A 16,988-nucleotide genomic window follows, 5' to 3' on the forward strand; every position below is an offset into this window, starting at 1 on the left:
CGTTAAATCAATTTTTGACGGTCGCCATCGAAGGAGAAGAGTCACCGTACACAGCATCCAAGTGCTTTTTGATTTCGCTACGCGATTTCTCTTCCAAAAACAAGAATCGAATCACCGACCGATACTGCTCTTTTACCATTTTTCAAAAATCAACGGTCACACTTGCTTTCACACGCTCTCAAAAATAAACTACAACTCCAATCCGGCTGAAATCTTGACAGTAACCATCAAGAAGGTTGTACTATTTGATAGAATATTTTTTTTGTGAGAGTGGCGCCATCGGGCGGTGAGGCTAAGTACTTATCGGACCACCCTCGTAAAAACGTATATCGGATTTTTACTGCTTTCGGACGTGGTAATTTTAATAACTATTGACAAATGTACTGTCCGATCATATAATTACTCTTCCCAAAACAACAGACTCATATATAAAAAAGCAAACGCTTCGTAATTTTACTGCGTCTAGAGCCGCTATAAAATAACTAGCTGCTTGTAATTTTATTTGAATTTTTTACAGTGTACGAGGTGTGATCAAAAAGTAAGGTGAATTTTTATTTTTCTCAAAAAATATTTATTTATTCATCAATTTTTATTTTATCTCCTTCAAAGTAATCCCCCTCGGATATAATGCACTTGTGCCAACGCTTTTTCCAATCCTCAAAGCATTTCAAAAAATCATTTTTTGTGATCTTGTTTAGTTCATCCTTCGATGCCGTCTTTATCTCCTCAATCGTGGCAAAACGCCGTCCTTTCATGGGCCTCTTCAGTTTTGGGAACAAGAAGAAGTTACAGGGGGCCAGATCTGGGGAATACGGTGCCTGTGGCATCGTTACTGTGTTGGTTTTAGCCAAAAATTCGCGCACAAGCAACGATGTGTGAGCAGGGGCGTTGTCATGGTGCAAAAGCAAATTTTTATTTTTCCACAAATTCGGACGTTTCTGGCGGATTGCTTCGCGCAAATTGCGCATAACTTGCAGATAATATTCCTTATTTACTGCTCTACCCTGTGGCAAGAACTCATGATGCACCACGCCCCTGCAGTCAAAGAAAACTGTAAGCAAAACCAGTACATTTGATCGAACTTGGCGTGCTTTTTTTGGTCTTGGTGATCCAAAATGCCTCCACTGGGACGATTGAGTCTTAGTCTCGACGTCATAACCGTATACCCATGTTTCGTCACCTGTTATAACCCTGTTGAGTAAATCTGGATCATCGTTGACGTCATTCAGTAGCTCTTGGGCGTTGCTCATGCGACGTTTCTTTTGGTCGAAATTGAGCAATTTCGGAACAAACTTCGCTGACACACGTCTCATGTCTAAAACACTCGTCAAAATTGATTGGCACGAACCAAATGAGATGCCAATATCATCAGCAATTTCTCTAATGGTAATTCGACGATTTCCCAATACTATTTTCTTCACTTCTTCAACATTCTCATCAGTTGTTGATGTGCTGGGGCGTCCAGAACGAGGTTCGTCGTCGGTGTCTTCTCGGCCTTCTTGGAAGAGTTTATACCACTTGTAAACATTTTTTTGGCTTAAAGTAGACTCACCGTATGCCACTTTCAGCATTTCAAGTGTTTTGGAACATTTGATTCCATTTTTCACACAAAATTTAATGCAAACTCTTTGATCCATGTTTTTAGACAGCAGCAAATCGTGGAGCACGCAAAACACTTCTAACCTTGATGCCTCTCACAAACAAACCAAACATACTACAAAGCTGAAATTTGGAATGTATGTTCTAGACGAGTGTACCGACATAACCAAATGAAAAAGTCGAAGATCGAACGGACGTAGCCCGCTAAATTTCAAAATTCACCTTACTTTTTGATCACACCTCGTATATCACCGACTACCTAAACTGTCAATATTTTTATTTACGGTTATTATTTTTTTATTTATCGTTTTACACCTTTAAGTAGATATCACATTTAATTAAATGCGACCTAAATAATAGCGGCATATTCTGCATGACTATGGGAATTCTTAAGTCAGCTTAGATGCTAAGCTATTTTTTGTGTAACAGATGTCGTAGGAACATAGACAAACGATGTTTTATTGTCTTTTACAATCTCTAATATTACTTTTATAGATAAAAATGATTAAGTCTGTATATCTAATGGTTATTTTCTTGAAAATCCAAATTAATGTCATTGCAATACTATCAAACTATAGAAAAATAAGTAGTGATTTCTTTCCAGACTAGAATAAAAGACTAATTCAAAAACTATCAGTGGTCTGAGTGCTACATAATCTTTTATATTAAAAATATATGCTGTTATATAATAAAAACATAAATATTTTGCATGAAATAAAATTTAAAATAGTTAAAACTATTATTTTAGAAAAGTTTAATTTTGTTATAGTGATGTTTATTCGTTGTGCGTTGCCTATCCAGAACCATTAGCTGATCGCTTGTACATTGAAACTGAAAAATTTTTAGACAATCATGTTAATCAATTATTAATCCAAGTACAATCACACGGAGAAATTGGCTTATTGCAGTCTTACCACCGTGCCTGGACTCAATATTCTCAAGGAATAAATTACCTCCATCAGTTATATCTATATTTAAATCAACAACACATAAAAAAACAAAAATTAACAGAAGCAGAAATTATTTATGGATCTCCGTCTACAATCCCTGACTGTCAAGAACAGAAAGAAATAGGTGAACTTGGCTTATATCTATGGGAAAATAAAATGATTGCATCTTTGAAGGATTTGCTTGTTACATTACTTCTTGAAGGAATACATGCAGATCGATTAGGAAAAGCACAACCTGCTACATCGGATGTCATTTGTGGAGTTATTGAAAGTTTTGTAAGAGTTGAAGAATACAAAATGAAAGGTCAACTAAAGGTAACTGAATTTATCTAGTGTAATTTTAGTTTATTATATTTATTAAGCATTATTGGTAAAGAAATTGTTAGACATAGCGCTAATTTATTAAAATAAGTATAATTGCAGTGAAACTATAGCATGCATATGATCACATTATTAATTATTAATCGAATTATTTGAACTGCTTTATTTGAAAAGTTAATCACGTTTTTTTCACCCAAAATGTTTTACACCTATGTGTGAATAATATCTAATGTTAATGATGAAGGAAATCATGAATATAATTAAAAAAAACAACGCAGAATTGCTAGAATTTTATGACATAAAATTGAAACATTATGATTTATTAAACGCGTGAGGGAAAGAATCGTATTCGATTCTTTCCACTAGCCACACGCTAGGCTAGTGCCCAAGCGCCGTGTTACGAATTATTTTTAAGGGAAAGGCGCGGGACACTCATTCAGTCCACTGCAAATGTGATGTTGGGCCACGTCACGAAGTTGGCGGACTGGGTGTTAGCTCGATAGGACGGGTGCATACAGTAATGACTCTTAATCATCTTAGATTATATTTGTACCACTAACTCGTACAAAAGTAGCGATGATCGCGAGCACTTCGCCGTCGCATCACATACTCGCGAATAAAAGGAGAGGGAGAGAGAGAGAGAGAGAGAGACGACCTGACCTGAAGAAGGCTGATGTCTGAACTGATGCTGCAGTTGCTGGCAGGTCGATAATCAGGCTGGCTCGAAGTCCCCGTGCCCTGGACTATAATCTTTCCTCGCCATTCTATGCCCAGCATCGTCCACGTTCCTAGATCTTGTTGCTCTGCAATCGATGATTCTGGATGCTGAAGACTCTTCTTTCTAATATGCGTGCTGTCGGCCCTCTCGATCGAAAACCCAGCCCAAACTCTACTCTCTCTTCCCGCCGCGCGCGTGTCGGCTCGAGCGGATCGCCGCGGGTTGCTCGCGCTCGTTCTCTCATTTTACGTGACATATCTTGTCTCTGTCTTTTCGACGCTGCTACTCTCGCTCCCAATTGGCTTCCACTAACGATAACAGCCACAGGTATTGGTCCTGAAATAAAGCGTTGCGGATATCGGTAATGGTCCTTGGCCTTATCACGTTCGCCATGGCCACAGCGAAGGAGCGAATCGCAGGAGGCAGAGCGAGCCAGACAGGACCGGCCATCTCAACCAAGGCTCCGTCACAAAATAAATTTTCAATACTTTGTATATAATCGTGAATATAATTTGTAATAAAATTCTTCATTTTATGGGAATGTAAAATTCCCATATAATCATTTATATAAAAAATGTTAAGTGAATTCTTATTGCAGCCGTATTAATTATCTCTCAGCAATAGATCTCATATTGCAAATTCAAAGTCTTAATAGATAATGTCTGTAAAATAAGTTATTAAATCATCAGTACGATTCCCTATAATGTGAGATAATAATAGATAAAAATGAAGTCAGAAACGTTATCAACAATACAAAAGGAGTTGTAGGAGAAAGGATTGAAATTTCCAAAATTTATTAAAATTTATTTTAATACTGTGACGTTCGTATCACCTTTTTTTTTATGTAACGTCGCTCTATTTATGCTCCATCAGTGCTAATCAGCGACGGAGGCTTGCAATGTATTTGAGAACAAAGCACATGAAACTTTTTTCAGTGGTTCGTATCACCTTTTATTTATATTATTGTTCGTACTCTCGTGGTCTGTCGCGTTAATGAGTAAGAATTTGTTTCAATTTTCAAAAATGCTTTTAAATATTAACTTTGAAATAAAATAATAAATGAATATCTATAATTATATGAGTTAGATTTTAAGGAAAGATAGACTTTTCCTAGTTTCTTATGGTGCGAACTATCCCATAAGCAGAACTTAAGTCTTTCTTATAAAAGGATGTAATTTAGCCCAAGTTTCTCATAGCGCAAAGTGTTCTATGAGTCGAACATAAATTACAATAGGAAAGATAGGGTTTGCTCAGTTAATCATTTGAGAGAAAGAACTTAGGTATTAGTCTAGTTTATTCAATTTCATGCGCTCACTTTACAAGGCTAGGAGTGAATGCTAGCCTGTGCAAAAATCAGCGTATTTATACACAGATTTTCCCGTCTATTTTTGCATGACAGCTCTCTTCGAGTTGTTTACGCAATTGTGCGAAATCATTTTTTCAAATTTACAAGTGAATAAACAGTAATAATGAAATTTTAAATCGTGTAAACTTTACAGAAGTAGATATAAATCATTTGAGTTATATTAACTAATAAAGTTAGTTAATGTGATAGCGCAATATTAAAATAAAACAAAGATAAAATTTTACATAGATTAATAGTTTATCACTAATAGAGGTAATTCCTAATGAGAATTACTTGAATTAGTTAGTAACATTTGAATTATAATAAATTTTCTTATTTGTAACGATTTTTCGTAAAATCTTATAATGCAAATACTAAATTAATTAATTAAGATCAACAAATTATAAAGTTGTCGTTATTATTAACACTTCCGATCTATATACAATTGTATGTTTAAATAAATTATTAATTATTTATTTATTGATAACAATAATAACTAAGCTGTTATCAATGAAATAACTTCTTAATCATGTTATTTAGATAATCATCATGAATTTAGAGTTTCCGCATTTTTTTAATAATTAATATTTACAATGTAACAAACAAATTAACTTTGTGTAACGTCGGTTGACGAGACAATTCTCAGGCGCACTTTTTGGTCTATCCTTTCGGACAATAACCGGGACGTGTGTTGCCACTATCGCGGGAAATTCTCTTTTCGGCGGCGGAGGATTGAAGCTTTACCATACCACACGCTTAGTAATATAGTAATACGCGTTATTTTACCACACTCTTGGCAATAAAATAACATAAAGGGAGCCTATCTAATATGCACCCGACCACACGCTTGGCAATCGAGTGTAACTATCTAAAAAAAGAAAAACCGTACGGGAAACTAGGAAAGGAAAGAATAAGGAAAGAAATGAACTAAAAATTAGAGAGAAATTAACCGAAAGAAATTAGAGTTTAAGTTTTTTATTTATATTCTTTTACTTACTTTTCGTATTTATTTTCCCACACACACGGAGGTTCTTTCTATAAAATATTGAGCTGAATAGGCTGAACAGCTTGAACGAACTGGAAGAACTTGATCGAACTAAAAAACTTAACGAACTGAGCGAATTGGAAAAAACACTGAACGAACTGGAAAAAACTGCATAATTTTCTTCAAGAGCTTCCTTTTATGTTTTTCGCAAGAGACTCCCATTCTAAATTCCTTGTCATTTTTGGGCAGGAAGAACTCAAATTTTCCTGATTTAATTGGTTGGAAAATTTGGGGAGTGTCTCAAGCGTAAGCGAAATTCGAACTCTAATTGGCCGGGGGCGGAGTGTGCGAGAGTAGCCTTATTAAAGTGTTTTGGGCCCTCTTCACACAGATGGGCCTCTATGTACTATTTTCATCTTTAATTATTTAAATTAATTTTATCTAAATGCAATTGTGTGTGTGGTACTTTAATTTTACAAAAATATTATTTAATCTATAATAAAACTAAAGTACAGACCAAAAGTTAAGAATTATATTCATCTGAAAACAAACAAGATTTTATTAGTTTTAACTATTAAGTAATTATCAAAAACCCATAAGAAATACTGCAAAATCAGAGTTAATTATAATGAATATAATTATTAACTTTCGTTCAAGCCATTCTTAAATTTTCTAACGCAAAGTTGAATGTATTCATCGATTAAACATATAAAATTCGCAGTAAAAATCTTAATTAATACGGAAATATATAACGAATTATTTATATATTTCTACATTTATATTTTATAACGGGGTTTTGGCTGACCCGCCGTTACATTCGAGAGTATGGATTAGTTGACAGCTCGGCTTAATAAATAACTAATGCCACCAGGTTAGTGCACTGGCACCGGTGTGGCCAAGCCTTTTAACCAGCCACGATATCAAGTAGCCTCGTGGCCCGCGTATAGCGTCGCAGGTAGCAGTGACTGAAAAACGCGAAAAGTAGTGACGAGCGCAGAGAATTCGCCAAGGAATGGAGGTGAAAGTCGGGCACAAAGTCAAAGAAACGCAGGGAATAAGAAGGATAAGAATAATTTATATAAAGCATCAAAGAGAAAGCGTACAGAGTAGTAAATCGGTAAAGAGAGAGAGAAGCGAGCAAGCAAGCAAGAGAGAGCTAAACGAGTCGGTACTTACAATGAGGCGACGATGGCCAGGCCCTCCGTACAATAAACGCTCGCTCGCTGAACAGCGTTCCCGGACGCCGGTTGCAGTGGTGACGAAGTGTGGGGCTACCTAGCGTTATGTCCTTGCACACACACACTGTCTTGTGAAAATGCCGCACCACTGCACGCACTCGCGAATAAGTTAAGGCAACGCCAGATCGAAAGTCCGAGTACGCAAGAAAAAAAAAGACGAAGGATCGCTGAACAACGGCAACGACCGAAGCAAAAAAAAACCTATTCAGCGCGCGCCCCAAAACACGTGTTGCCCGCGTTACGTCCGTCAGTCAATTCACCTCCGAGGCGTCCCCACTCTTTCGTCACGCTTTTCGGCAGCGCGACCACACACACATACACGCGAACGCGACTCTCTCTGCCTATAGGCTCGTTAATAGACATAGCGCGCTCTCTCTCTTACCTTATACTTCGGCGTTATCGGCTGCTGCAGGCTGCTGTATAATATAATATGAATCTGGATATAGTATAAGTATAAGAATTATGTATATGCATGTGTGGGAAGAGAGAGACATAACGAATGAGTTAAATTCGTTATATGCCCCTCCCTCAGACGTTGGTAGCGGGAGCGGTACCAACTCGAAAAGTAAAGAGAAAAAGGGGAAACTCCAATTGTGAAGAAAAATAACATTTTATTTTATAAAGTCTATAGAAAAATAAAAAAAATTAGTACATAAATATGTTGCTCTCTCTCTCTCTCTCTTTTTACAAGAGCAATTTTAAACTAAAGTATAGTTTATACGCGCAACGGCGCGGGGAAAAACATAAGAGTGCAAAACACAAAAGAAAAGGAACTAAATAGGCACGGCCATAAACAAAAACGAGCGCAAAAAGCGCAATCTTCTCCTTCTTCTTTTGATTGAGGCAGGGCCGTGTCAAAATCTAGGCGCCGAAGACGCAATCTTCTTTCTTCCTTCTTGACGACAGAGAGAAGACGGCGGTGGAGTGGCCTTAGCGAGGAGCGCCTCGAGGCCCTAGCTCGGCGGAGTAATCGCACTTCTGCTCCAGGCCCTGCTCGAATTTCCAATGTTGAAAGAAATTCGGGCAGTTGTCCGACCTCGACACTGGAGTCAGATTACATCCGGAGCAGAAGCGTACTCCGTATTTTGTGGGAGTTGGGCCTTCGAATTTGCCGCAAGGCTGTTCCTCGAAACGATACAGCATGGCGAAGTACTGTGGAACCAGGTTTCCATTGGCCGCGCAGTACGTCCGGCGGTCGTCTTGGGCCGCCCTGGCCGCTTCCAGGCGCTGCTTCTTGGTCCATGGTCCGTTGCTCTGAGCAGCTGATCCTGCTGCATTCGGGGCAGAGCCAGAAGGGCGGGCGATCCTCTGTGAGGCCGAGCCGACCGTCGGTCGCTAGTCAATGGAGGGGCGAACTCTGATCAAGGCAGTGCCAGAAGGACCAGGGGCGCCTAGTAAGGCCGAGGCCTGTAGGTTGAGGACCTCGATCCTCTCTTGAAGGGCCAAAAGCTCTTGACGCTTTTGCTCCTGTTCGGCCGCAAGGCGAGCGCTCTCATCTCGGGCCCTCCTTGCCTCTGCCCATCGAGTGGCTGCCACTGCCAAGAAGGCCTTCTTCTCTAATTCTCTTTCGACCTTCCTGATAAAACCCGAGGAGGCGCAGGCTCTGACGCGTGCGTCAGGATGTTCTGTGAAGTTCAGAACGTCCTGAAATGCCAGGCACTCGGCCTGCTCGGCGGCTAGCCTCACTCGGCGGGCACTACGGGCAGCAGCCGAGGCGAGTCGTTACAACAAAAGGCCCTGCATATTTAGGACAAAGCTTAGCAGCTATGGCCGTGGCAGCAGAAGAGAGCACGCGATTTCTCGCCCATACTTCATCGCCCACGCCATAATCGATGTCGCGATGTTTCTGGTTATAGTACTTCTCCTGCCTGGCTTGAGCAGTCTTAGTTTTCGAGCGCGTTTGCTCGAAAATCGTCGAGTTTGCTCATGCGGGAGTGCCAGTCGGCTCGAGCGGCAGCCTCGAGCTGTTCGACAGCTGCGCGCTCCTCCGCGCGTCCAGCATTACTTGGCGGCTCTGGGTGCCGCCCGTAGTTAAGAAAAGCCGGGCTAGAGCGTGTAGCTTCATGGATGGCCGTGTTATAAGCAAATGCGTGCTCGTCAATCAGCTCATCCCATCAAGTGTGATTCTCGATGAATGCAGCAATCATGGTTTTGACTGTACGATTGACCCGCTCTGTCGGGTTTGATTTTGGTGAATACGGAGCGCAGGTTCCATGGACAGCTCCATGATCCCCTAAAAACGAATCAACCATCGTGTTTTTAAAAGGCGTGCCATTGTCAAACAGGAATCGTTCCGGAATCCCGAAACGTAAGAAAATACGATGGTTAATTTCTTTTTTAATTGTCTTGGCATTCGCCTTACGCACCGGGATGCATTCTATCCACCTAGTGAAAACATCCATGAAAATCAATAGATGTTCATGGCCTTGAGGCGAACGAGGGAAAGGGCCCATCAGATCGCCGCAGACAACCTCCCATGGACGGGTGACAATATGTTTGCCCATAAGTCCAACGGGCGGCTTTTGCTCAACTTTCATTTGCTGGCAAACTTGACAGTTGCGTACGAAATGTGCAACGTCTTTGTAAAGGGCCGGCCAATAATAGCGAAGCACTGCCCTTTGGTGAGTCTTATAGCGGCCGAGATGCCCGGCCGTAGGCTCATCATGGCATTCCGCGAAAACTTGCTCGCGCTGTTCCCGCGGAAGCACTAACTTCCACGCTTCCTCGTCGTGGCTCATCAAGTCGTCGACGATAGGGTCCGGCCGGTAAACAAACAAGCGGCTGCCGACGATTTTCCAATAGGGATGAGCCCGCGGCTCGTCGGCTACTTGCTTGAACTTGTGCAGAACTTGTGCAAATACCACTTATCTTTAGTGGGCTCGTCGACATTGATGGAGGCGAGGGAAGCTTCGACGTCCTCGTTGGTCTCGTACATACGAGACAGTGCATCAGGGACGACATTGTCTTTGCCCTTTCGATGCACGATGTCAAAGTCGTAGGCCTGCAGGCGCAACGACCATCGGCCTAGCTTGCCATTTGAGCTTCTCAAATTTTGCAGCCAGACGAGGCTATGGTGATCGATCACGACGGTGAAGTGATAGCCTTCAATATATGGTCGAAATTTTTCTATCGCCCAAATAACTGCGAGGCATTCACGTTCCGTCACCGATAGCTTTCGTTCAGTGGCTGTGAGGACACGACTAGCAAAACAAAGAGGACGTTCTTCTCCGCCAATTTTCTGGAAAAGAACACTGCCAAGGCCGGTATCACTGGCGTCGCACTCCACGATGAACGGCGCGTTGAAATCGGGCCTGGCCAAAACGGGTGCCGATGCAAGTAAGGCTTTTACTTGTTCGAAAGCCGCCCAGTGCTCGTCAGTCCACATATAAATAGAATCTTTTCAGGTAAGTGAAGTAAGAGGCTCGGCCAAGGTCGCAAAATCTCCTAGGAATTTGCGATACCAAGAGGTCATGCCAAGAAAACGACGTAAATGTCGCAAATTCCTCGGCGCAGGGTAGTCTAAAATGGGCTGCACCCTTTCAGGATCAGGGCGACAGCCGTCACGATTAACTAGCACGCCGAGATAGCGAATCTCGGACATGCAAATCTTTGACTTCTTACGATTTATCGTAAGGCCTGCCTCGTTGAGTCTTTTTAAAATCAACGTGAGCCACTTCACATGGTCGGCATTTGAAAAGTGGCAGGGCCACCGGCCAAGCCATATGGCATTCGCACGAACTCAAACAGGCCCATGCCAGGAACCGTGAAGGCCATAATCGGTACCGACCTCTCCGTGAGAGGTCTTTGCCAAACGGCTCCAGAACAGTCTAGAGCGCTGATGTACTTTGCGTGTTGGATTTTACGCAAAATAACATCCATAAAGAGCAAAGGGTAGGCCGAAATTTTTGACACTGCATTGACTTTTCTGTAGTCAATGCAGAATCGATACGAGCCATCGGGCTTTAGAGTCATAACGACTGGACTTGACCACTCGCTCGTGGATTTCCGGATGATTCCCATCCTTAACATTTTGTGCACTTGATCGTGCATCTCGTCCTCTATTTTCTTAGATACTGGGTAGTACTTTTGTTTTATAGGGCGCGTGCTGGTGAGGTCTATGTCATGCGCGATCCATCCTGTGCAGACTAACTGTTCACAGGAGGGCTCCGGGAGCAACTCGTGCATGACTTTTTCTATCTCTGCTCTCTGCTCATCCGTGAGATCTTCGATCCCCAGCGAAGCTAAGGCCATTGCCTCCTCAGATTTCTCCTACGAGAGAACTGCGGGCACGCCTTCTTCGCAGCCATCAAATATCAACTTATTTGTTTTTGGACACAAATAAGCCGAAAAGGCGCGTTTGAAGTCGGCGCCAAGGGTGCACTCTGTGTCGACTTCTTTTAGAATGAGAGCATTGATAATATGAGTCACCCCTCCGATCGTGAAGGGCAACTTTACGCCACCAACAAGGCACGTAATGACCATCTACCGCTATTGCCCCAGGGCCCACGTACCGATGTACCCGCCTATTTAAGGCTGCAGCCATCGAAATGGCACTCAGGCCGAGGACAGTACGGGAAGCTCCGGTATCCCAGAGACCTCTAAACTTATAATCGCCAACATTTACTGTCAGCCACCACCTAGGTGACTTATCGATCAGGGCGCTTGAGACAGTACCTCCATCGCTGGCTGGCTGCACGTCGGAAGGGCTAACCGGGGCTAGCACTGGGTCGCCCACCGTGTCGCACAGCGCCTGCACTACTCCTGTCATGCCACTGACTTCAAAGGTCCGGGTGATAGGGGGAGCCGTCTGGACCTCACTTACTGGCTCCCGCTGGCGTTTTTTGGTTCTTTTTGGTTTGTCTGCTTGGGCGAGCATTCGGGACAGTGTACCAAGTAAACTTGGTGTAGCCTGGCCAACTGCACTCCCAGCAGAAAACCTTGTCGGCGTCAGGACCAGATTCCTTATTTTTATTTTTATCTGATTTAGGGGCGACCTTCAGAGCATGGCTGCCCGATGATCGTCCCTCGCCTCCCCAGCCACCTCGGCCACGGCCGCGGTAATTGCCTCGAGAAGAGTTACCATTTGAACCATTCCGCGATTTCTTTGTCGCCGCCTCTGATTTTTCACCAGAGTTCTTGTAATTTGCCGAGGAGGTCGGAGGCCTATCGAGGCCAAATTCCGTGGCTTTCTTATCAAAAAATTTTGACATTAGCTTCTCCAGCTCGGCTTCGTGAGCTGGGGAAGCCTTGTCGTTCAAAGACGACAGATTCACTGGCTTAGCCTTAGCAGATTTGGTCCATGGCTTATAAGCCGCTTCGGGCCACATACTTTGGTCTGCCGCAGGCGGTGGCTTCCACTGTCCCTGTTCATCGTCTTCGGCCTCTTGGGCTCGGGTCAGTAGCAGCTGCACATCAGTGAGATTGTCCCTGAAGTATTTTAACTTCTTCTTGAGTGGAGGAAGCATATTGTCAATAATGAGATTGATTTGATCCCGAATGTCCCAAGGCGGATCCATCCTTCTTAGTATGGTGAGTAGCGAGACTGCGTATTCCAGTACAGGCTCATCGGTGCCTTGTGTGCGCAAGTGAGCCTCCACTGTCATAGTCCTTTTATTTCTCTTGGACTTGCTGTAAGCGACGATAGCCGCTCCCTTGAAATCGTGGACCACGCAGGCCTCATGGCACGGTACCAAAAGAGAGCTGACTTCTCAAATAAAGGGGTCATAGAATTGAGTAACTCCTCGTCCGCTACTTTATCTAATCGTTTGTTGTCCTCAATCCTCTCTAAGAACTTCTCAATACTAAGGCCTTCGCCTCCGGAAAATTTAATTTTCCATCCTCTGACTGTTTTTCCTAGATGTTTGCTAGGAAGAAAGCGAGACGAAGAGTTAAATGTCGTGACCTCTGTGCCATTAGCAGGCGTGCCTCTTGGCCCTTGCTGTGTCGGCGGCACTGATGTAGCGCTGGGTAAGTCCCCCCTCCCCCAGCACGAGCTTGCGGGAGTGAGCGAGCTTGCGTAAGAAGGCCCAGGGACGCTAGAAGGGGCCGACGAAAAGTTTGGCGACGGCTGTGATGCAGTCGCCGATGAAGGTTTAGTCGTCGAATGAAAAATCGGCGCTTGAGGATCGAGAGACAACGGCATGTTATATCTCTCCGAGCCGTCGAGCTGGTTTGATACATCGTAATAATTTAATTCGAATGTATCCGCGAACTGAATATTTTTATTTTGGTTAGCGTCTAATCTAGCCTGCTCTGCAGCTTGTTGTCGGGTTGTGGCCACTACTTGTTTTAACTGCTCTTGCAGCTCTTTATTGAGTGCAACTTCACTCTCTTTTTCTTTTTGTAGCGTGACCAGGTTAGCTTGTAACCCGGCGGCTAAATTTTTGTAGTAAGTGGTCAGCGCCTTTAAATTCTCTCTTTCTATATCCTGAGCTTCTATATGCCTCTTGGCCTCAGCTTATTTTCGCCAAGTTCTGTTTAACTCGCGCGCAATGGCCGGGGAGACATATTCTACTGCACCGTTTGGCAAGCCTATTCGTACTGTCTTGCTGTGTTCGGTTGTTGCTGTCGTCGTTGCATGTGTGTAAGTCGACACATATGTCGAAGCCGGCGCGCCTGTCATAAAAATCACTTTTTGCGCGCCGTGTGATGTTGCGATTTCCGGGTCGGCCGAAACGTCGCGCTCATACAGGCCGATAGTCTATGGTATCGTTGATTCTTGTTGCTGAATTGTATCTGTTACGTTGCGCGTCGCATCCGCGCCTAACGTAAGTGACATATTATCTTGTGTGCCTGTCGGCGAACTCGTCTGAATATTCTTTCGAGCGCTATTGCCCGTCTCGAACTTTGAATTTTCAAAAGACTCGAGAAGTTCATCTGCCTCCATGGCCGCGCGCAAGTCTGCGCGAACTTCTTTTGGCAGGGCCTCTGACTCGAAGAATATACGGGTGAGGTCTTCGCGTCTTTCGTACGCCATATTTTTGTCTTGGTTTTCAATCGCTACAAAATCTTCTGCAGTATAATCGCCGTTCAATCTACGATACAAGCGGTTCGCGCGTTCGAATAGTGTACCGTTCGTGTGTAGTTCCAGCTGAGTTAGCATACAATCCACGTCTGTACTAGAAAGGTCTTTTATCCAGTTGCAAATTTTTTCGTCAATTTGTTCTTTAAATATTGTTAATTCGCTCAGCGACCAATTGGAAGCCATTATTATAGAATAGAGCTATGCTATTTGCAACAATAAAACAAAATAGAAGAAGAAAGAAGAAAAAAAAAGAGAAGGAACGAAAAAGGCAATGCCAAAATAACGTGGATTCTATGAGACAACTAGACTACACGGTACAGTCAGTGTAACACGAAAAACTAACGCGCAGGAAAATTTTATACTTAAACGCACCCGTAACAACAACAAAAATAGAGAACGAAGGAGAGGAAAAAAAAAAGAAAATGGCAACAAGTTACTTTTAAAAAGAAGAAAAAAAATTCTAAAAAAAATTGTAAAAGCTGAGCGCTGCAACTTACAAACTATACTTGTTATGTGTGTATATGCATATATATATATATATATGTACACACATAACCGTGCGCACGCCGCATGAATTAACTGGCCGGCGAACGGAATTCGGTAGAGTCGATTATCGTACTCTACTCGTAATTCGACCAAGCCTTGAGGACGTACAACTGAAATTTTCAGTATATAAAATTTTGTTTCTAAATGCCTCAAGGCCAAGCTCGGAGCTTATAAGTATAGCGCGGCGTATACTTCGCTGCGTATATACTACTTTGCGCGGCCTGACCCTCGCGCGTAAACAAAAGGGGGTAAGGCGCGCACGTTGTTGTTGTCCGCGCCGAGTTTCGTATTCCATAGGCGCTGGAATTCTCGAAAAACGTCCGCGCTCACGAAGATTTCCTCTCGTCGCACTATCTGCCACACGAAGAAAAATTGCTAAATCAGAGGTTGGGCGCCAATATAACGGGGTTTTGGCTGACCCGCCGTTACATTCGAGAGGATGGATTAGTTGACAGCTCGGCTTAATTAATAACTAATGCCACCAGGCCACTGGCACTGGTGTGACCAAGCCTTTTAACCAGCCACGATATCAAGTAGCCTCGTGGCCCGCGTAGAGCGTCGCAGGTAGCAGTGACTGAAAAACACGAAAAGTAGTGACGAGCGCAGAGAATTCGCCAAGGAATGGAGGTGAGAGTCGGGTACAAAGTCAAAGAAACGCAGGGAATAAGAAGGATAAGAATAATTTATATAAAGCATCAAAGAGAAAGCGTACAGAGTAGTAAATCGGTAAAGAGAGAGAGAAGCGAGCAAGCAAGCAAGAGAGAGCTAAACGAGTCGGTACTTACAATGAGGCGACGATGGCCAGGCCCTCCGTACAATAGACGCTCGCTCGCTGAACAGCGTTCCCGGACGCCGGTTGCAGTGGTGACGAAGTGTGGGGCTACCTAGCGTTATGTCCTTGCACACACACACTGTCTTGTGAAAATGCCGCACCACTGCACGCACTCGCGAATAAGTTAAGGCAACGCCAGATCGAAAGTCCGAGTACGCAAGAAAAAAAAAGACGAAGGATCGCTGAACAACGGCAACGGCCGAAGCAAAAAAAAACCTATTCAGCGCGCGCCCCAAAACACGTGTTGCCCGCGTTACGTCCGTCAGTCAATTCACCTCCGAGGCGTCCCCACTCTTTCGTCACGCTTTTCGGCAGCGCGACCACACACACATACACACGAACGCGACTCTCTCTGCCTATAGGCTCGTTAATAGACATAGCGCGCTCTCTCTCTTACCTTATACTTCGGCGTTGTCGGCTGCTGCAGGCTGCTGTATAATATAATATGAATCTGGATATAGTATAAGTATAAGAATTATGTATATGCATGTGTGGGAAGAGGGAGACATAACGAATGAATTAAATTCGTTATAATTTATATATAAAATTACAGCTATTCAAGCAATAAACAAAAACTATTAATCAAAATAATCCTTATTAATTACTTGAATACTACTTATAATAGATTAGTCTCGCATATGTTTAAGAGATCTGCAAGCAAATGTGCTTCCCTTAATTTAAAAGAAATTAATAAAATTGAGAATAAATTAATTAAAATAAACTAATGGTATTATGGATAGGATGCACATGTGTGCTGCAGATTTCTATTTTCCAAAGATGTTCGCAATCTGACTACTCTGGATGGCGCGGTTCTAAACTCGCTCTAATTATTATGATGCATTTTCAAACATCCAAAAATTGCCAGATGCGTGAGACAAAAATTGTCGTTCACGGAGAAAATTTTCTTTTCTTTGCTGTACGCAATTTATCATCCTAATTTACGAATTAAGTGTGTGGCCCGTTTTTTCCTGGCCTCTTTTTATGTCGAGCCGCCGTTACATTTGCATAATAAAATTTATTATAATTTAGTAGTTAAGCGCAATTAAAATTATTATAATCTAAATCTATGCCCTAAAATCTATATAAAAAATGCTTTATTTCAGCAAAATTACTCTTGATTAACATATTTTAATAAAACAATAAAAACTACTATGTCTATAAGTAGGTGACGTCACACTCCTTATATGGTCATGAAATTTGACTCTGGTACTAAGATAATCATATAATATATGAGGTGGCGCCGTTTAATATGCTAATTGATGTCAACAGATTGACGAGTTTATCGGGTTGCAGTAATTCAGTGAAAATAAGAAAATATCTCTGAGATAGGACGTTACAATACATATTTTGAACAATTTTTGTACATTTAAGCAGTTTAACCGATATATTACTATAATTCAGTAACACTGTCCGAATGTTCAAACAGTTCA

At 42.6% G+C, this 16,988-nt stretch overlaps 1 protein-coding gene across 1 annotated transcript in view; it reads left to right on the forward strand.

Annotated features, from left to right (window-relative positions):
- LOC131675450 (cullin-2-like) overlaps positions 1–16,988 on the forward strand; it is a 673,085-nt gene that overhangs the window by 355,790 nt on the left and 300,307 nt on the right. The window contains exon 7 of the mRNA XM_058954430.1: positions 2,369–2,864. Within this exon, the coding sequence (XP_058810413.1) occupies positions 2,369–2,864 (496 nt within the window). The remainder of the gene's footprint in view (positions 1–2,368; positions 2,865–16,988) is intronic.

The sequence above is a fragment of the Phymastichus coffea genome, unplaced genomic scaffold, assembly GCF_024137745.1.
Source record: "Phymastichus coffea isolate CEN01 unplaced genomic scaffold, Cenicafe_Pcof_1.1 PCOF00021, whole genome shotgun sequence".
Taxonomy (NCBI): Eukaryota; Metazoa; Arthropoda; class Insecta; order Hymenoptera; family Eulophidae; genus Phymastichus; species Phymastichus coffea.